Below are 22,797 nucleotides of genomic sequence, written 5' to 3' on the forward strand. Positions count from 1 at the left end.
TTATTTTTGTTCTAATTATCCCGTTCATTGTAAACAAGAATTATTTTTACTTTTATGGGTACTAATTTATACTGTATATGCTTGATTTATATTAGATAGATTTACTAAAATGTATTTAGCTGTAATGGAGAATTAAATATTGTTTTTCTAGTATCATTTGGAGGTATTGGAGGTTTTTTCTTCGGATGCAGTTTGATGTCCTGTATTGAGTTTGTTTATCTTTGTGTCAGAGAAATTATTTGCGTATTAATAACAAAGGTGCGAAATCAAAGGCATGTCATGAATAGAAGACGCAGAAGAGTATCAGACTTCAACAGAAATACTGAGTTGATGCAAATTTATCAGAGAAGATTATTGTTGAGAGGAAACAGCCGAGTGGCATTCAGAGGCACATTGATGAGTTTAAGGTTTGCGATTACTTCGTTACTTTTCATTCTCATTTTATGTTGTATTGCATCTACGACTTGCTATTTAAAATAACACAAAGCATATTTTGCAAAAGTAATATTTCTATGGAAACATTTCACTTTTAAACTTGAAAAAAGTAGTATGCGAGAAATGATTATTTTAGACGGATTATTTAGCGTTTTGAGAACAATCCCGTATATTCCTGTATGAAAAACAAAATTTAATGTTGAACTAATAATTGTAGTTTCTGTGTAAATTGACGTAGAGCAAAACCGGTGATAGGGAGCTGCAAAATGCATTTCGATGTGAATTTAGCGTTCTTATACTACTTTATATACGCGTCTTTATCGATCTAATTTGGCCGAAACTACTTAAAAATATGGATTCATGTTCAATAAAAGAGATCAGCTAAACTTTCCATATTTCCTGTAAAAGCCGGAATTGGTATTTGAAATATGATTCACACAGGATGAAAAGGTTAATATATAAGAAGAAACGATTTTGTTATCTGCAATCAACATACCCAGTATACCCAGTATAAAAATTTAATAAATATTATTTTGAATATATATTTACAAACAAGGTTAAAAATCAGTTCAAAGGAAAGGTTCAACTATTTAGAACCATAAAGAAGTTCAAAGGATTCTACCGTTTGCTTGTATGCGGTATTGTATGGCAAATAGTATTCAAAGTTACTAAAGCAACTTGCAAAATTGTATGCATTAACTCATGGAAATCAAATAATGTAGAATGCATCCTTTAGTATTTTTATTTATACTTAAAATATAAATTATAACACTCAAAATGTTTTGTGAAAGATCTTTCGATAATATTTTTATGACTCTCATTGTTTTATAAATTCATTTATTTCGATTAAAATTGCTGATTTCTGCAACAGGAACCACACTTCACGTTTCACAAACAAAATGACACAAACAATCAAACTTCAAGACTAAGTTCAAACTAGTGTTACTATGTTGAATATCTACTTTATGAAACAAACGGAATTATTTGATAAAACAAATATTTATTCAGTCTATTAATTAGTGACGTTCTTATAATATTCATTTACTTTATATTTAGAATTTATATGTCCTAGTTTATATTCCAGTGTAGTTCCAATCCTGATCTAATACACTAAATATATTATTAAAATTTCATTTTATTTTTTATTATACCTGCGTGCACACACAGATCTAATAGGTTATTTGCAAACATATATATATGAAGTTAAGTGGCAAAATGCATTAAATGTATTAGCGCATTATAAATAATAAATTTTAAAGTGCATTTTACAAAACCATGGAAAGATAATCTTACTTAACTGATAATTATTCGTTTATGCAAGATGTAAGTCTTGTATACATAAAAATACAGAAATCGTTATTTTCTTGAAGACTTACAAGTATCGGTTTCTTAAAGAAATGAATTCTCATTTAAACATATATTTTCATATTGTGCGTAGGAATTTTTTCAAACACGTATTTCACAATTGGTGCTTTCAAAATAACTTTTTGATCATTTTGTACGATTTTATCGTTATGAACTTCATCTGAAGCTTCTTTCAGAGTTTAAAAATGCTTGTCTAGATATTGTAAATAACTCCTATGTCAAAAAAACAGCATTAACTTTTCCATAAACATTAATGTGCCATACAAGCCTTATGTTTGTTATTCTCACAACTTCGGTAATTTGTTTTGATTTCCTTGTACTCTGAATGGCTTAATATAAGGATCCAGTAAGGCTGTGTTCACCTTTTCCGGATTCTAAGGTATACTAAAATAAAGTACGTCTCGGCATGCACTGTAGTATGTGGTGTGTGTGTGTATGTATGTATGTATGTGTGTGTGTGTGTATGTATGTGTGTGTGTGTGTGTTTGTTTGTGTGTGTTTACCCCTATGTTTTATATAGGATATATGCTAATAACCAATATTATAATTTCAGAAATAAGACAGGTATGTGGAAAGTCATGCTGAGTGATCATTTGAGCTTCTCCTTAGCAAATAGAAAAGTTCACTAAAATCTTTAAATTGGACCGTTATTTTTGTTTGTCTGAATTAGTGCATACAGAAAATGTTAATGAAGCGCAATGTAAATATCACTTAAAAATCTGAGCAATTATTGTCAGACTGAACTAAATCCGATTACGTATTAACTTGTTATAAATAATAGATATGCAAATTAATGAATAATTTGTGTAAATTAATGATCAATATTCATTTCTTTCAGAAATAACAATACTTTTCGGAACATTTGCTCTGCACTGGTCGAAGCCCTTAAAGAGTATCTGTTAGTATCTTCAGTAGACGGGGTTAAGCATTTTCGTACCGCTCCAGGTGTGATAATTAGGTATTGTAAATTTTTATGTCGGATCTGAGCTCAAACTATTAAAAGTTGTATTTATTTGTAACAAACAATTAACGTTATATATATATATATATATATATATATATATATATATATATATATATATATATATATATATATATATAAATTTGAGGCTTCTATGTATTTAATACAAGTTTTCAAAATCACTTTCAGAAATACTATCTTTGCTTACATTATGACAAATACTGTCGCAGTGAATAGCTCAAGTACATTAGCTGCTACTTAGGTGTAGCGAAAAATAGTATTGTTCTTGCTTTAAAAACATGTCATGCTGCACAAGATCAAATGTAAGAAATATATTAGTCTGTTTTTTAGCCATTATTCTATATTACTTGTTTCGCCGTGTACTTAGACATTACAGTTTTAATTTTCAGTTAATATTCTGGTATTTTATCATTGATGTTCGTAAGAGTTCTCGTAACCAATATTAGTATATTTTTGGTTAGATGATACTCCAAATTTGTAGTGTTACAACAGGATGTTTTCGATTGAAGAAGAATGTTAACTATTCTTTTAATTAGCACGTTCGCTGCGGCAGTATAAAACTGAGTTTGGATCACAGTGCTATTCGAGTCCCGATGTGTCTCGTTGGTTTGTCCGTTGGTGCTAGCTATGTTAAAAATCTGTACAAACGAAAATACCACTAACGCACAGAGGTAATCCAGTGCATAAAATGGCACCGCACAGAAATGAAATATCGCACAAGCCAGCGGTAACTCGTAACGCAGCGAACGTGTTAGAAACCATATTTCTGTAACAGTGGGCGCACATTATGGAATACAATACCACAGTGACTCAGATAAAGATATTAGATGCTTCATAAAACTAAAGAAGGTCGTTTGAAGAAAACTCACGCCATTAACAAATATACATGGATTTATGCAAAATTTCTCTGGTTACTGAATAGTGCTACGTACTTTATCATTACTTTTAAGCTCCATTATCTTGTGAAAATGCAGAATCGCAAACAATTGTGGGCTTCTATAAATTCGTTAAAGCACTAAACTTTCATATATAAGTCAAGTCTTCCAATTCACTTCAAAATTCAACATAACTTTATTGTTCGCACAATATGGAATGACAATAGTAATATAAAATCTAATCGAAAATACGTATACATTGATTCATGGTTCCTGTGATATGGAAATTAGCTCCAACTCTGTTTAAGAGACAGCTTTGATACACCCGAAGGTATTCGCTATCTTCACAATATGAGTAATGACTTGACGTTCCGTCAACTAAAGGAAAATGAAATGAAATCTCTGAGTTTTACGTCCCACGGTTATGCCGGTTAGGCTAAAGGAGACGGTGATTATGAGAGATGAGTGAAATGGTGGAATGAAGAAAGTGGGAGGAAACGGAGGAACCCCGAGAAAAAACCACAAGCACGGCGTTTGTCCACCACAAAGTTCACTTGGCGGGGGCTGGGATCGAACCCGGGACCCCAAGCACCAGAGGTGAACGCTCTACCACTGAGCCACCGCGCCACCCCGTCAACTAAAGGAGTTCCTAAAAAAAATTTAAGTTATACTTTGTGAAACTTACAGTAAATTTACCTGACAACTAAACTATGTGATCTGACATTTTAAATTTATTATACTCTTCAAAACTTCGTAATCACAATTTCAGCTGCAGAAAATTGCCGTTTACCCGAAACGCTGTAGAGATATATTCGAACCAAAAATGAATTCATAAGCATGTAATAACAGCTTAAGTTTAAGCAAGAAACAAAAAGCAATTGATTAATGAGACTGAAAGCGAACTTTTAATCTGGAAATGATGTCATTTCTGGTGATATTTCTTTTATAAAATGTCCGATTGCTCTGCAAGTAAGCTGACTAAAAATTGAGAAAGTAATTATTGATGGTAATTATATTAATATTCCTGCTGTCACGGTGGCAATGAATCACAAAATGTTTGTCTTCTTTCAAACTTTGATGTGCTTGAAAGAATGTCTCTTCCTGATGTAATGGAGTTCAGTATGTTTTTGTACGTTATCACTCTTCTTATTTTACAGGTGTCTGTGGGTGTGCATATGGATTGCTTTGTTGGTATTTGCAACATTTGTCACTAAATCATTGTGGACTAAGTACTACTACAGTGCTACATCTTACGAAATGGAAACGGAAGATACTTCGTGGAATGTGTCATCGCCTATTGCTTTGGGAATATGTTTTATTGAACCAATTAGAATGAATTTGTAAGTTCTTTTGTCATTAATTTAATTTAGGAGTACTAGTGGTGTATCAGTATTAGATTTGTTTATTTATTTACAATATTTGTGGGCATTACTGACATCTACAGTATTAAATCCATCACGTATGAGGGTTGACAATCATTAGCAAGCACACTATCTGGAAGGGGGTCGAAAAAGTCGAAAGCTTGAGGACCCCTTTGCGGCAGTGCAGAAAAGTTGTGCCTTCATGTAAGTATTGCCCCTGCAAAATTTCAGAACCTTAGGATAATAGGATAACTTCTGTTCTGGCAAGGTCTCTGAAGTTTCGATAACACTGGTCAACAGTGAAAATGCTTCAGAGATAAAAGTAACCAATACTTCCCAATTTTAGGGTGCTGATAACGAATATGAAATTAGTTTTTGAAGATTGGTTCGGATTTCAAAGAAATACTTTATCACCCGATGTGCCTTGCTGGGCAAATTAAGGGCTCGTGGCAAATTAAGGAGCTGTCTACTTATTTCAAAAAATGTATTGTTTGACGGTTAGTTTCAATGCTATCTTCGAGGACATACGCAGAGGTGGGTTCTGCGGGTCTCGACACCCCGCCTTGTTTGTAAATTTAGTCTAATTTTACAAATTTTAATATAATTTAGCTTCAAATTGTATTTGGACTCCCGAAAAGCTTAGGACCCCTCCCAACATAAATTCCTGTGTAGTCTCTGGCTATCTGTACTTCATCGCTAACAAAGAAATATCAATCACTTTACGGTTTAGTTTATATTGAAGAGTTTGCCAGAGAAAACATGTTGTGTAACGTTCTTTTGTAGTTAGAATTTGCCATCTTGGACGTAGTCGTGGTGAGATGTTGGGTGGGTGCTGTTATTATTATTATTATTATTATTATTATTATTATTATTATTATTATTATTTATCGTTCTATGACTATACTAAATAGAAACATGTCGCATAAATGTGTTTGCAGTGCAGAGCAAATTGTTGTTTTTAACGAAGTGAAGCGAAAAGTGGAATTTCGCTCCTATCATAAAGAAAGCCTATCACTTGTACTTTGGCTGTAAAAAAATGAAATGAAAATGAAATGAAATCTTTGAGTTTTACGTCCCACGGTTATGCCGGTTAGGCTAAAGGAGACGGTGATGATGAGTAATGAATGAAATGGTGGAATGAAGAAAGTGGGAGGAAACGGGAGAACCCCAAGAAAACCCACGCACACGGTGTTTGTCCACCACAAAGTTCACTTGGCGGGGGCTGAGATCGAACCCGGGACCCCAAGCACCAGAGGGTTTGGCTGTAAAGTGGGAGATGTGGACAAGAAGTGAGCACCACATGTATGTTGTAATACTTGTTCTACAAATTTGCGGGACTGGCTACACGGAAAAAGGACACGCGTGCCATTTGTAGTTCCAATGATATAGAGAGAACCGACAGATCATATTTCAAACTGCTATTTTTGCAAAGTTCTTCCAATTAAAAGTCTATCCAAAAAAGAATAAAGTGGACTGCTACTTATTCAAATATTTCTTGAAACGTTCGTCATTGTGCCACACTCTGAGGAACTAAAGGTTCCACAACTTCCTGTACCTTACTCCAGTATTTCACCCGATGAAGAGCAAAAGGCGAACAATGTCGACCCACATTTTCAAATCCTTCTGCAGATTCATCCTCTTCCGCCGATCCTAACTTCAAAAACCAAAATACCATTATCTATTCACCATATGATATTCAACCTGAATTAAGTTACCTGGGACTGTCAAAAGTGGCGCAGAACTGCTGGCATCCAAACTCAAGAAGTGGGGATCTTATTCTGAAGATCTAAAATTGTTCGTGTTTTGAACACGTCAGAATCCCTAAACAGTATTTTCAGTGGAAAGTGACATATTACGTTGTAACAATGTACGCCTAACTGGTCTTATGAGTAAACTTAACATAGATGATAACCTCGATGGATGGCGGCTATTCACAGACGCATCAAAACTATTCAAATATATTTTTGTAAACTTCGACAAATTGCTGAAACTAAAATCAAGTAAGAACCCTTATTGGCAATCAAATTTGCTAACCCCTCAATGATCCTGAATTTGATGCAGTGCTAGAAAATGAGGAGAGGAATGCATGAGATTCTCTCCGAAAAGTGGTGACGAATGTTTTGGGAAACGAGCGTTCTCAGAACTATAAGGAAGTAGAGGTGCACCTAATACCTTCTACCAAGCAATGGAGAAACGATATCAGCGCTACTGGAGCAACTCTGCTCTTGCCGATTGTTGTTGGACGGAAAATTCTCAATTTTACCCCAATTTCCACTTTTCTCGTAAAACACACACAGATACACATATTATCATGATACCATTTGAAAGCCTGTTTTATTCTGAAGAGAATGACGTATAATTCATGATACTCAAATAAATAATATTTTTCAGATTCATTTGATTTTTTTACCCGCTAGGCAAAGTGGCTAGCAACCTTTAAGAGGTTACGCCCTCTGTGAGTTGAGTGAAGAAAGGGACTGCAGGTGCAAAGGACAGTGGGTGGTCTATGTGCTTTATTCAAATTATTAATATGAAATATTACAATAAATAACAAAACAACAAAATGAAATAGCAAAACAATAAAATGGAAATAACAAAACTGGATGTAAGGAACTTTGATCCTTACCATTATGAAAGGAATGAAACATGCATACATATATAGAAAGTGTTAACTATAGCAAAAAAGATTAATGTAAATGGAAAATTTAATAATGATATACAAGAAAATGGGGAAAAGAAAATGTAATTGAAACTTGATAAGCTTATAATGAGGATGAAGAATGAGGCAAGGTGCGAAGCACAGGACAAAACGTGGGTTTTGTTAGTCAGACAAATAATCTTCCACCTAGGGGCAACTCTAGGCAATGATGAAAAACAGGGGAAGCCCAAGTGAGTAGACAAAGGTAATTACTGTAGAGGATATGATGGATGAATGAGTGGAAGATGTTCGTGGATAATGTAGTCAGAGATGATGAAAAACGAAGGATCTCTCGGGGGTAAAGTGTATTGATACAGCGTAAACAGGAGAGATAATGGTGGATGATAATAACCATGTGGTGTGGGATGTAAATCCAGGTATCGCATAGTGTCATTAAGTAAAGGGTGTTGGTTTTGGAAACGTTTGTTGATATAGGTGAGACGTAGTTTTTCGATGTAATACTGTAATGTAGGGAAAGTGATGCGTTGGTATAGCTCCTGGATGGGGCTAGGTAATCGGATACGGAAGGCTATGCGGAAAGCATGTCGTTCTAGGATCAGAAGTTTTTGATAGAATTTAGATGAGGTGGCTATCCACGCTGTGAATCCATACGTTAAGACTGGCCGTAAGAAAACTTTGTATGTATTTAGGATCGTCTGTGCCTTAAGTCCCCATGTCGTACCAGTTAAGCGTTTCAACAAATTGAGTCTATTGTAGGCTTTTGCTGTGATAGTTGCTAAGTGTTTGTTCCATGTTAGGTGACGGTCGTAAGTAATCCCAAGATAGGTGACTGTGTTACTGAGTCGTATAGGTTCGCCATCTACATGGAGTGCGATATTGCGAAGATTTCGACGGACTTTTGATCTTCGGCGTTGTGGTAGAAATACAATAGCTTGAGTTTTAGCCGCATTTATGGTGAGTTGGCCGAGTTTCCAACGAGTACACCATGAGGTGAAGCGATCGATTGCAGTCTGTAGAACTGTATTAATTTGGTGGATGGTGTTACACAGAGCAAGGAACGCCGTATCGTCGGCATATTGAAATAAATGGATTCCCTCTGGAAGCCGAGGCATGTCCGCAACATAGAGCAGGTAAAGTAATGGGGACAAGGCCGATCCTTGCGGTACGCCTGAGAGGAGAATAATAGGATGTGATAGACTGGAGTTGACAGAGATGTATGCGAGGCGGTTTGAAATGAAGCTGTGAATGAAGCGAATGTATACTATGGGAAGCTGTAGAGTAAGGAGTTTGTATAGGAGACCATTGTGCCAGACTTTATCGAAAGCTTTCTCTAGATCGAAGAGTACCAAACAGGATGGTTGTACGGAATTAAAGTGCTGAGTGATAAGTGAAGTAAGTCGAAGAAGCTGATCATTTGTAGCGAATGATGGCCGGATACCGGCTTTTGTGAAAGGAAGAAGATTACGATCGCCCAAATAAGTATGCAGTCGTTTAACTAAAATACGTTCCAGGATTTTGCTGAATGTGGAAGTGAGTTGTATGGGCCGGTATGAAGCAACATCCTGTGGTGGTTTATGAGGCTTGAGGAACATGAGCATCTTAGAAGTCTTCCAAGAGGTCGGAAAGTGTCCAGTACGGAAGATAAACGTATAGATATGAGCAAGTAAAATTAAAAGCGTGAAAGGACATTCCTTAATATGGCGATATGTGATAGTGTCTAATCCAGGCGCTGTATTGTGTTTGTTGTGAACGACTGTAGTAATATCCTGTACTGTAATCGGTGCCGTTACAGGTGTATTGGCGTGAATCTCATGATTATTACTGGGCTGGAATTCTGGTGATGAAGTGTTAAGTCGGTCAACTACATGAGGGGTGTTGCCCATCATGGTAGGTGTGAATATGGTCTGTAAATGATCAGCAATGGCGTTTGCTTTGTCAGTATCAGTATTTTCTGGTATGTCACCGAGTAAGAGAGGGTATTTTGGTTTGGAGAACTTGCCGCAAAGTGCATCGAAACGTTTCCAATACTTGCTCGGATGGGTAGTGTCTGAGAGATTATTGCAAGCATTAATCCAGCAACGTAGTTTATAGGCCTTAATATAGTTATGGACCATATGTTGTAGTTGTCGGTGGTGACGTAATGCCTCTGGATTGCGAGTATGGAGAAATTGCCAGTATGGCTGGCGTGATCGCTTCATCATTGTGAGGTATTGTGGAGGAAGGTGAGGTGTGTACGAAGTAGATGTAGAGGTCGGGATGTATAAGTTACTTGCTTCTTGAATGACATTGGTGATTTTCTCGATTGTAGTATGTAACTCATCTTCGGTGGTGAGTTCCGTGAGATTTATGGTGCGGCGAGAGATGTGAGAGCGATATTGGTCCCAATTTGCTTTATCAAAACGTAAGCTAGTCCGTGGCGGTAGTGGTGAACGAGTGTCGTTTTGTGCACGTGATTGATATGTTAATTTAATAGGTGCGTGGTCGCTTCCAAGGAGATCAAGAACTTCAACGGTGCAGTGAGATATGAGATTACTTGAAACGATAACAATGTCAGGTGTGGTATCTGAAATTGGGCGAGTAGCTTGAGGGAGATGAACAATAATGCCAGTGGTGTTAGCCGTGATGAAGTTCTGAAGAGTTGTTCTTTCCTGATTGGTGCGGCTGTGCATATTGAAATCGGCCATGATGAGATATGAACCGTAGGTGTTCGAGATATATTGCACAAATTGATATGAAAGGTGGTGGCCGAGTCGAACATATATAGTAGCCAGTGTAAGGACGATACTTTTGAAGTAAACTGTGGCCAGGAGGTATTCTGGCAAAGGTGTTACATTGTAGTGATGCTGCCGAAAAGGTAAAGAAGCTGATAAACCAATGACTACTCCTCCATTGACTCGGAGTGCCGGAACAGTGTTTTCTGCATGGATCATTGTATAATGTGGTATTCGGCAGGAGTGAGACGAAGAAAGAAAGGTTTCGTTGAGTAAGAATGCCGTGACGTGCTGTTCAAGAAGAAGTTGCTCAAATAAAAGTTTGCTTTTTTCGTAGAGAGCGTATATTGAGAAACACAAAGACGAGAGCCATAATAAGAAAGAATTTAATCGACGGATGAAGTATGGGACTTATAAAAGTGGACAGTATTACCAGAATAGGTGGCAGTGTAACTAACGTGAAAGGTAGTTTTTGCGACTACTATAATTTGCTGAAGGATGTGAGGTCTGATAAATGGATGGTTGTTTTGTAATGCCAATGTTAAAAAAGTAAGAAGCTGATCCAGATTGACAGGAGAATCGAGTGGACGTGGTGTGTTATCCGGTTGGGCCGGAGGTCTCAATGAAACGATCAACTCAGGACGTTCCTGAGCAGGTTCTGGTTTCGCTTTACACCTGTAGCTGTATGCTGAGTGTTGCTCACTACACGTAGCACATTTTGGAGGTTGTGCAAGATTATTACAGGCGCGTGTATTGTGAGGTCCGGCACAGTAACCATATTTACTGGTATTCTTGCAGTCTTGCGTATGATGTGAATTATATAGCTGACAACGTTCGCAGCGTATTGGCATAGGAGCGGTAGACCGCGAAGGCTCTATACGATGCTTGTGATTATAGATGGAGGCTCCGGATTCTAACAGTTCATCAATCGTGTCTTGATGTGAAGTGAGCACACGGACCATATAAGTAGGGCCGCGGTCATTTCGAATCCTAATTATTTTGGTGATCGTGTGTCCTTCAAGCGTGAGTTCTTCTTGTATCTCTTCATCCGTATATGATGGATCAACTCCACGTATGACCACTGAAAGTAGTATTGGTCTTCTCGGAGGCGGAGGTTGTTTTTGTCGAGGTGCGTTGAGTGCTTCCAACTTCGCATGTTTGCCAAATATGTCGATCAGCACCTTGTTCTTGATTCTGCTGTATAATGTTGGATCCGTTGTCTTCAGAATATTGATTTTATAGTTATCTCACTTTTTCCTATATGAAATTTGGTATTGTGTCTATGAGAAATATTTTTCCGTCACAACTAATGTAGGTATCACAATGAAACTTGGCACATGTATTACTTATAAACTACAGTAGTTTTAAAGGTATATTATATTTGGGTGCCTTTAGTCGGGACCGTGCCAGGGGGTGCTACATTTGAAAAAAGGGATTTCTGGACGGGAAATTCCCAATTTTACCTTAACCCTTTCTGGTACCTGGGTTTTTGAGGTATTTTTTAGACTTTCAGTCAAGCAGCTACTGCATCGTCACTATTTATCCTAAAATCATGGTTCATACCTCATTCTCTTCAAAATAAAGCCGGCTTTCAAATGGTATTACTTGCATGTCCATACCATATACCAGGAGAGGGAAAATTGATGTCGAAGGGAAAATTTTGAGGGGGGATTTTTTTTGTCCAACTTTGGGCCCCCCTACCCCCCCTGTGTGAACGTAGAGACCTCCAAAAAATCTGATAAATAGTACTTAGTAAACTAACTGCGTGTACCAAATTTCAAGTTTCTATCTTGAATAGTAAGGGTGGGAGAAATTTTATCAGGAATTCCCACAATGCCCAAAATTACCGCAAAACACCATGATCTCAGGGAAAAAATTTCCTGAGACATTTCTAATTAGCCTAGGGTCATGTTTCGCCCATCATTATCTTCAGAATAGAACTGCCTTTCAGACGGTATGACTCACGTGTGTCTATCATGTATGTAAGGCGGGAAAATCACGAAGAAAGGGACTTTTTGGTCTAAAAATCCCTTTTTTCAACTTTTGCCCCTCTGGATCCCTCTTGTGTTTACGCAGAAAACGGAAAAAATCTGGTAAATACTACTCGGTGGACTGAATGTTTGTGCAAAATTCCAATCTTCTACGTGAAAAATAGGCCCGCCAAAAAAAAAAAATGTGCCGACCATGCCCCATTTTTACCCTATACAGAAGTATATTTTGATAAAACTTCACTGAGATGGCCCTAATTACCCTAGAATAATAATTCGACCGTCATTCCCTTCAGAATGGGACTGCCTTTCAGACGGTATGACTCAAGTGTCTCCATCTTGTATGTTCGGCGGGAAAATCACGAAAAACGGGATTTTTTGGGTCTAAAATCGCTTTTTTCAACTTTTTTCCCCTCTGGACCCCCATGTTTTAATACAGAGATCTGAAAAAATCTGGTAAATACTAATAGGTGGGCTGAATGTTTATGCAAAATTTCAATCTTCTAGGTGCAAAAGTAAGCCCGCCAAAAACAAAAATATACCGACCTTTTCCATTTTTCCCTATATAGAAGTATATTTTTTAAAAAATTCCCTGAGACATTCCTAATTACCCTAGGATTATAATTCGACTGTCATTCTGTTCAGAATAGAACTGCCTTTTAGGCGGTATGACTCACGTGTCCGCATCATGTATGTGAGGCGGGAAAATGACGAAAAACGGAATTTTTGGGGTAAAATATCCCTTTTTTTTAACCCTTTGTCTCTCTTGTTCCCCCCTGTTTTAACACTGACATCGGAACAAAAAATCTGGTAAATACTACTCGGTGGACTGAATGTTTGTGCTAAATTCCAATCTTCTACGTGAAAAAATAAGCCCGCCAAATAATAATGAACATAGGCTTCATAAGGGAAAATTTATATTTCAAAATTATGACGTCATCACCTCCTATGTCTGGACGCAGGACGGCCTGAAACCATACATAATGTCTTCTACAATGTCTCTGGACTTGAAAAAAAAACCGGACGAAAAAAGCTCAAATAGAAGAGAAATAACGCAATGTACCATGAAAAACGCGCATGGTACAAAATGTACCATAAGATCCCCAAAGGGTTAAATTTCCCTATTCTTATACATCATGTACACATGCGCATAGTACCATTTGCAAACTTGGTTTATTCTGAAGTGAATGACATGAACCAAGATAATCGGATAAACAGAATTGAAGCAATAGCTACTTAAGTGAAAGACCAAATAGAAAATTCAAGAATCTAAGTGTCAGCACTACATAACATGCATTTCTATCGATTACACTTAAACTTGAATCAATTCATCATTTTTATTTTTATTTTCGTATTCAGCATCCTCATTTGCATAAGAAAATGTACTTTTCTTTTCCGAAGCACGAAAAAAGTTAAAATTTGTTGTCCATTGTAATTTAGTAAAAAATAGGCAAAATCTAAAAGTTTGTAAATTTTCAATGGAATCGTAGGCCCTTCCTCGGTAGTGCGGAAATGTTGTACCTACATGTAGGTATTACCTGTGCGAAGTTTCAAAACCCTAGAATGATGTGTTCCGGTAGTGGTGCAAAATTTTGAAAATTCGTTGAAAAATTCAAAACATTTATCTTTTATTTTTTAATGCTATACATTTGTCAGTATTTTTATAATAGTAACGAAAAGTTGAGTTTGCATATATTTAACTATTATAAAAAGTTTCATAAGCCTGGGATAATATTTTCCCTTCTGGCAGTTGCCCTGAACTTACATATTTGTTCTTACTAGTACATGAACCATATTCTTTCAATCACAATAACACGTTTCTTTCAAATACAGCAGCAACATTTTATATCTAGACAGTTAGTAGGCTTCAAATGTTTCATTCATATTAATATTAATCTCAGTGCCTTCATATATTATATTAATCACAGTATATTAATTTATCATATTAATGTACCTTTTCCTTAGTGAAGAAAGTTGCAGCTGCATATTGTGCAAAGTTTCAGAACCGTGGGATATATACCGTCCTGACAAACCGAAATGAAGTATATTACTAGTTTGCAGTGTATGTAATAGGTTCGCTCTAGTTATTTTAAGATTGGGATGATAAGAACAAGTGTAAACTGGTTTAGTTCAGTTCTTACTGCTTCTATTTACGCACAGGACATGCCACATAGTTCTAGTGTACATAACGTTTTAACTGTGCCACGTCTTATTTTGTTAGAGGCAGTTAATTTTGTTACAGTCTTGATAAATGATTGTTAACAATGTAAACTCGATCAGTTGAATGTTTCTTATGTCATTTAGAAGTTCATACTGGTGTGAGCGATATATATTACTGGCTGGTGTTGCCCCTGTTGTGCTTAGACTGTTCATGTGCTAGGGTTACAAAGTCTTCGAAGCGAGGTGCATTGCAGTGTTTACTTTTTGGACAACCGAAAGATTTCTCTACAATGCTGCCAACATACGAAGATGCAATAAGATGTTGCATTTACAAAAGGTGGCGTATTGGATCTACTTCTAGTGGTAACAAGCAACCTCAGTTTCCTGTAATTTCTCAAGAGGTATGTTTAAAACTGTAGAAATTATACTCTGAAGCCTCAATTCCATCTGTTTCGACAAAACGAGTGATGGATACAATTAACGCATATCACAAGAAATACATCGACATCAAAGCGGTATATAAAAGAATTGAGAAAATCGCAGTAACCAAAGCAAGAGTTGAAAAGTTTAAAGAAGATTCCCCCTTTGTCTTTGACATATCAGCTCGTAAGTGCTCCACCTTTAAGGATTGCACATGCCTGAAGGAAGCAAAAGTTCCCGTAAGGGAACACTCATTTCTGACCGATCAAAGAACAAAGGGACTTATGTGTATCGACCCGGCCGATATGCAAGAAACGAGGAAAATTCAAAAGCATCTCAAGAGAAAGTCAAATACTCTTCTTCGTACTTGTGAAAGTAATGCATCAACCAGCTCGTTTCATGGCTTATCGTTATCGGAGCAGGATATGCCGTTCAGAACAATAAATTCAACATCCTTAGAGGAAGAAGACGCCAACAAAATGAAGGAGGACGTCGGTGCAAGAGCTGGATCTTTGCCTCGAACACCGTCGTCCCAAATGCTAATGAAGCTTACAAATATCTCATATTAAATCAAAGGTTTGGAGTACCGCTTCAAGCCACTGCTGCAATAGCCACAGATGTTTTGAACGACGTAGGCCTAATCTGTGCATTGGATACAACGCTATTGGTCGACAAGAGCAAAATATCAAGAGAAAGATCTCAAACTGTGAAAAAACTTAGAAATGAGAGTTTGGAAAATGAGTGTGGTCATATTTTAGATCTTTATTTTAATGGACGATTTAATAGCACATTGTCAAGAGAAAAGCTTAGCGGGAAGTACTATCAGATAACATTAATGGAAGGACATTATTTCCTTGTGAACGAACCTATTTCTGTTTACGTTGGACACGTTACACCTACTTCTGGATCCAGTCTGAACATTTCTGAAAGTACTATCAACTATGTCACAGCAGAAGAGCCTGGAGGTCTCAACAGCGTTCTTGTGCTTGGTTATGATTCAACACCAGTGAACATAGGAGTACTTAATGGACTACTGCGCCGCCTTCAATTAAAGTTATGCAAGCCTGTTTAATGGGCTCTTTGCCTCCTTCATTTTAATGAATTCCCCTTACGTTACTAGTTCCAGTTCCTTGATGGCCCCACTTCTGAACTTTAATTTTCCTTTCATTGTGTTAATTTCGTCTACTCTCATATAAAGATCGGAATCTTTATATCAAGATATTTTTCGAAGCAGTGCACAGCACGTGTAGCAGTCGACGATTAGTTTCGCGATAAAATGTGAAAATGTGTGGGCGTCTACTATTATCTATTCAACTTGGAAATTCGTTATTGCAGTGCCAACCATTTATAGTATTTCTTTCGGAATAAAGTTTTTCTAGCAATAGAGAGTAGCATCCTTGCAAAGATACGTCAAAGTTACAGACCATTGAATCTATTATAGTGTTAAAATCTATATTATCTAGCAAATGTAAAACAAATATGTTAATGCTTTTTCATTTGTTTATTTTCGTAGTAGTTAATGAAGCTTGCAGTATTTCTCCTTCTACTTTTCTTGGTTCTTTCTTTTGTGTTTAAGTTAAGAGTGATTTACAATAGAAATCAGTATAGATAGCAAGAGTATATAACAGAAATATTGGGTCATGAAAGGGTATGTAGTATATGAGTGGCAAGCAGTAGAAGTGAATGTTCGATAGAATACTGCCAGGAAAAGATCTTTAGAAAAATATCTCTATAAGGATAACGAAATTTTCAATTGAAATTTGGAGCGTAGGACACTTTCCGCAAGATATTACCGTATATTTAATACCACTGACTTTCATTCAAATCAGAATAAATTATGAAAACTGTAAAAGGAATCACGTATTATAATTTCCAAATTCATCCGGTACATGTCAACGGTTGTTGAAGGATGTTCGCTGCCATCAAACAGCGAGATGAGTAACTTCTACTACCTTGTCTGCAATAGTATGAATGGTATATTGATAGCTACCGTTAAAGTTCTCGTTAACCGTAAATATGTTAATGGATTGACTTTATTAATGAACTCGGCCTTGATCACTGTGTTAGCTATCTATTTTAAAAAAACGATTTCAGAACTTAGCTTTTATTCAAGATTTATCATGTGGAGTAAAGGAAGATTGTAAGTCATCGTTGTCCTTAGTATATTAACGAATTTACTCCATTAACTCCATATAATTGCTCTAGCAATCTGTAGCTAGAAACATAATTGAAGAAAATTCGCTTTTGTTCAAGAGTTATCGCCTAGAGTAACGGACATATATACATTAAAATATTATAAGTTATACTTGCCGGATTCTAACAAATATTTTTTGTTCTACAGGACATGTGAAGAAATATTCGCTGACTGTTCGTACGATAGACAAGAGGTTGACTGCTGCTCCTATTTCGATTTCTTGCCTTCTGACCATCCATTTTGCTTTGTAATTAATTCCATGCAAACACAGTAAGTATATGACTGTAAACATTATTTGTAGATTCCCTCAGTAATGACAACCTAATTGAGAGTTCTTGTTCATCTTCTATCAGTTAAAAAGAGCAGGATTAGATAGACCTAGAATGGACCAAAAGCTTTGATTTAACATGGATCATAAGCCTTTTTTATAACATGAGGTATATGTTGGGTCTACGATATTTTTATATGTCACAGTGACTCAACGAGAAATTGATTAATGTAGCTGTATTGCTGAAAGTTTTATGGCTATGTTAAAGTTTATTTTTTTATAGTAACAATTGAAGGGCTCCATAAGGAAACAATTTATTGTTATTTAGTGTAATAAATTAAAACATTAGTATGCCACTAAAGTGTTGTGTCACTAAAAACAAAGTTATTCCCAAAACGTTCTTTGAGATGCAACTATTCTGAACATTTTTCGCAGCAAGGAGGTGAAAACTAAAACAAATATGAATGAAAAGCTGGAGACTAATTCACAAATAAAAATAGATGCACTTAATGTTACGAATTATAAGAAAGAGTTATTTTTATATTTTATTTTTAATATTTGTTTTTAAAAAATATATTTCAAATCTTTATAAAACAGTGGGAAGATTGTAAGATAAATGCCGAAGTGGGTCAGAGCCAGGAGTGGATGTTATTTGTAACGTGCGTGTTTAAATCAAATATTGAAATAGTAATAGCGCATCGTCACTGGTCAGGGTCACAAATCGCCACCCCCAATATTATAGTAGAGAGTAATCAGCATATAAAAAAATAAATAATGAGTAATTAAGCGGGTATAGCACTCAGCTATTAAATTACGCTATTAATCTGCAAAGGCAATTTTAAATTATTTGATTCCAGCTTCTCAATTCCACGTACCAAAAATATTATTCATTAGTATCGACTTCAATTTTATTGTTAGGTTGAATAACAAGTAGCTTGAATATAAATTTAAATAATTATTATTTTCGAATAGAACTACAATTCGGTACAACAAATTACAAGAAAATGTAACAATCAAACAACGTTCACAGTATTCAACTACTCAGAGAGCTTTTAATCTATAATCGGTGTAATTTCAGGAATCAATAATTACAACAAATTCTAGTAATCATATTCTCTTCATGAAATCTTCTTAATTTCGAAATGTATAAATTTTGAATCAAAAGCTGGAATATAAATAGTAATCCCTAATACCATTTTAACCTTCAGCTTACACTTGTTAAATTAAATTGAATGACGGCCTTTTTTAACAGATTCTATAGATTTAATTTCAGTCAAAAATTACCAAAATCATAGAACAGACTCGCCCAATTTTAGCTGTTTCTGCACTGAGTACATTCTCGAAATCACAATAATTAATGGATATCGACGAATGAACATAATACACCTTGCAATAATATTATAACATTTATAACACTTGGTCAAAAGGTCCGGCCAGTTTCAATTTTCCCTGAATTCTGACGTAAACCGTATCTACAGAATATCACGCTGAGACTTCTAACTTCAGTCGCTAGATGGCATAGTTACCAATTTATCAGTGTTACCAACACTTGTACATTCAAAACTTTTGACTGACTTTTTCCCCCTTTATTAACATACAACATATTGAAACAATGGATCTGATCAGTAAATTCATTTCATATTAGATGTGCATTCATGAATACATACTGTATATGATGAGAATCGCTAAACGTGATTATTATGAAACTTAATGTATACAACATGATTAAAGGCTAATATTGAGAAGTATACTGCACTAGTTGGTAGACGGTGTAATAGACTCAAAAACTGTTATTACGAACTCAAGATACGTTCCTCTAAGCACGTAAGATGCTAAACTGAAGAATTATGAATTTCAATCTTCGCCCGAAGATTTAGATCTTTTTCCTTATGCAGCTAGTTACAACGTTTTCTCTGCAATGAAAGTGAAGTATTGTTTTACCATGTATAAGTTGGTCGGTCTATGGGATTTCTAAAATTACTTGTTATCTCAAAAACGAAAGTAAAACAACTGAAACGTAATTATGAGTTGGGTGCCTAATAACTGTCATTGGCAGAATATACTAATGACTTAGAAATAGTTATAGCTTTTAAAGGGGCTTTCAACCCTCAAAATGAGCAGGACGTGGAAGATTACGCCTGTTCTACAGGCAAAATTGTAATATTAAGAGATTAGAGAATCATTGGTATTAAATTAATGTCCAGTGTGATGTGAAACTATAATGTATTACAACTCTGAGTACTGTATGTACTCAACGTTATATCACATACTTGGAATAAAAGTCCCCGATTTGAGAGAGGTACTAAGCTGTATGACACTTGCCAAGGTGTTAGTTCTAATTTGAAAACTGTTTTTGCATGTTACATATAACACTATTGAGTTGGCACATTATATTATTGTTTATTGAAGAAAGAATTGGTAATATTTTAAATAATTATAGTTTTTTCTATTTCGTTATATGTTTACCACAATTTATTCGATACGATGATCACCTTTATCTACCTTAATAGCTTCATTGTTTAACACTCTTTCAGACCAGAGAAACAAGACGTTATTCTTCTTTCATCTCACTATGCTGTTCAAATTCAATATTCTTTTCTATGGGTTGCGAAGTCTATGAAGGTAAGAATACAATAAAATATAATTTATTGATACTCTTTTACAGTTAAGAAGAGGCTATTTCCAGTTACATATTATCTGCACTTTATATTAACTAATATGTTTATTGTTAAATTTGAATAACACATAATACGTAACATATATTTGATGCGCCCAATAACGGCATTTGAAATAAAATTGGTTCGTAATCTTCTCTTTAAAGCTTGCGGGGAAAAGTATGATCAGTTGCAGTTTATTAATAATTGATTTCAGTATTCGTATGTAAGTTAACTTTCATCTGCAGTTTTAAGTCTATATAAAGTGTAAGCTTCAGATTAATGGTGATTAAAGGTCTTCTCAGCTTCTTCCACAAATTGATTTTATATTCAACATCAAAGGTTTGTTTGCTGACAACAAAAATAATATTGTGAAAATGTAAATTGTAAACCAGAGTTTCATGTAAGAAAGAATTTAATACATTTTACGCTTGTTAAATTTTAAATTTACACGTATTTTTTTGAATTTGCAGTAAGAGATTAATGTTTGTACGTCACATTTTGTGTACTTCTATAAAAGTTTGTGTACTGTTAATTTTAGCTTTCAAAATATTCAACGTTAGTTATAAAACATAACTGACCCAAACACTACATATATATTAATAAAATCTGTGTAACAGTTTTGTCAATGTGACAGCGTCTTCATCAGGTACTTCATGAAAGATTAATCCAAGAATAGCCACTTAAATATCAACAGACGATGATAAATCTAAGAACTGAAGATGATAAGCTACATTGTAAAGAATTATGCTAGTGTTCAATCTTTCACCATCATACATTGCTCTATCTTATTGATACTTTAGCTCTTTTACACTGACAACATACGCAAAAGTGTTCAGTTGGTTCACTTTCGACTAAATTGTCTTCCGCTCTGACATTTTGGCGTATTAACTCATTGCAATGCGATTTACGTTTGATTTAGCAATGTTGATATAAAAGTTGCTTCAGGAAATCTGGATACCGTGGCTGTAAAAAATATTTTCTCAAATTTATAGACCAACACTCTTCAAAAACAATTGATAACTTGAAGAAGAACAATTTCGTCTCAGGTTGTACAACACATAGTCAAAAAAGAATAATTATATAAGTTACTACTTTTGATCACGACAGTACATAAAGTTGTACATTAACATATATTTTTTGAAGACTCAATATTCTCCTTCCTATAAAGAGTTTATAAAACAATAGAATACACTTATTCCATAAAGCATTGTACTTCCTACAAACTTACATGATGCATTTGGAATTAGATTTTTTTCTAGTAGCTTGCAAAAATCAATTATTGTGTTCAACTTGGGAATAACTGTATGTTATAATTGAACATTTATTATTTAGTTTACATAGTAAATTTGATCACTTTCGTTTAAAAAAAAAAGTATCATCTAATTAACACAAACATATTCCTCATAATACCTTCAATTTGCTCTCTATGCTTTAATAGAGAATTAATTTAATCAAAATTGTAGATTTTATACGTATGAATCTGATGTATCGTTCTATTAATTAAACCAAAGTATGTGTGTAAATAGAAACACTGATTTGGAGTACGGAGATCTTACAACAAAGATGCAGTTTCCCTAGAGAAATGTTGATTTTAAATCTAAAATCCATTCTATAATACATATTTCCATATATATTTTTCTCTCTCTATCTGTCTATAAAATATATAAAAGTTACAAGAGCGTAAAATTGGGACGTTTATCTTGATACACTCTTGTAACTTTTAAATTTGTGAGAAAATGCTTCAATTTTGTACCTTGCGGATATCGGTAGGGCAACAATGGGTAGCGTACTCTAATGCTACAATATTAACAGTGTTGCCAACAAAACATAAATTTATGTATTTGGAATTGCACTACGTTACGTTCTTACATATTTGAGGCCTACATGTGAAAGGAAAGCATACAAAATCACACTTGTTATAAAGTGTTGCAACGTAAAGACACTACATCATAAACGTTCATATATGTTATAACGTTCATATTTTAGTGGTTTCTACGATAGTAATAACTCAAGTGAGAGAAACGGAGAAATACACATCCAAAGTATTTTTTTTCTCTAATGCTATAATCATAATGACTTATTTTTAATGAATAGGAGCAAAGTTCTAAGGGACTAAATATTTCATATCTTTAAAAAAGCTTTTATATCGAAAACCTACTAAGACAAGTACCTCGTTTAATTACATAGATGGTTTTCAATAGATATGAAAATCACAATGTTGTTTACAGCAATTTAATATATCAAACCGTTCTGTAAATATGGTAAACACTATTAAAGTTTGGCACTACACTTAAAATTATGAATTCCGATAACTTATTGCAATTACACCTACCAAAAAGTACTGTTAATATTATAAAAGTAAAGTAAATTATTTATTTTAATATTATAAAAGTAAAATAAATCAAAAATTGTTTTAGAGTTTTCACAAGTACACCATTTTAACTGAATATCAAATGTTACCATTTTTCATATCTTGCAAATTCTTTGAGATATTAAATTGCTGTAAATGTCTTTTTGATATGTATATCTTTTATAAACGATACACCTGATTCGATGTGATACTTATTTAGACTTTCTCGAAAAATGTCTTTTGATAAAATTGAAATTTTCAATTCCTTATAACTTTGTTTCCACTTGTTCGAAAGATTACATATAATGACCGCAGTATTCGACGTTAAGATATTTTGGATGTGTATTGCTCCGTCCGTATCACTTGCGTTAT

The 22,797-nt window shown here is 34.9% G+C and overlaps 1 protein-coding gene across 1 annotated transcript in view; it reads left to right on the forward strand.

The window, feature by feature from the left end:
- The window catches only part of LOC145681868 (uncharacterized), a 197,819-nt gene that overhangs the window by 146,435 nt on the left and 28,587 nt on the right, over positions 1-22,797 (forward strand). The window contains exons 11-15 of the mRNA XM_081753474.1: positions 152-407; positions 2,639-2,758; positions 4,815-4,997; positions 17,298-17,420; positions 19,953-20,040. Coding sequence (XP_081609600.1) covers positions 152-407; positions 2,639-2,758; positions 4,815-4,997; positions 17,298-17,420; positions 19,953-20,040 — 770 coding nt within the window. The remainder of the gene's footprint in view (positions 1-151; positions 408-2,638; positions 2,759-4,814; positions 4,998-17,297; positions 17,421-19,952; positions 20,041-22,797) is intronic.

This window comes from Thermobia domestica, chromosome 3 (assembly GCF_964235325.1).
Source record: "Thermobia domestica chromosome 3, izTheDome1.hap1.1, whole genome shotgun sequence".
In the NCBI taxonomy this organism is placed as follows: domain Eukaryota; kingdom Metazoa; phylum Arthropoda; class Insecta; order Zygentoma; family Lepismatidae; genus Thermobia; species Thermobia domestica.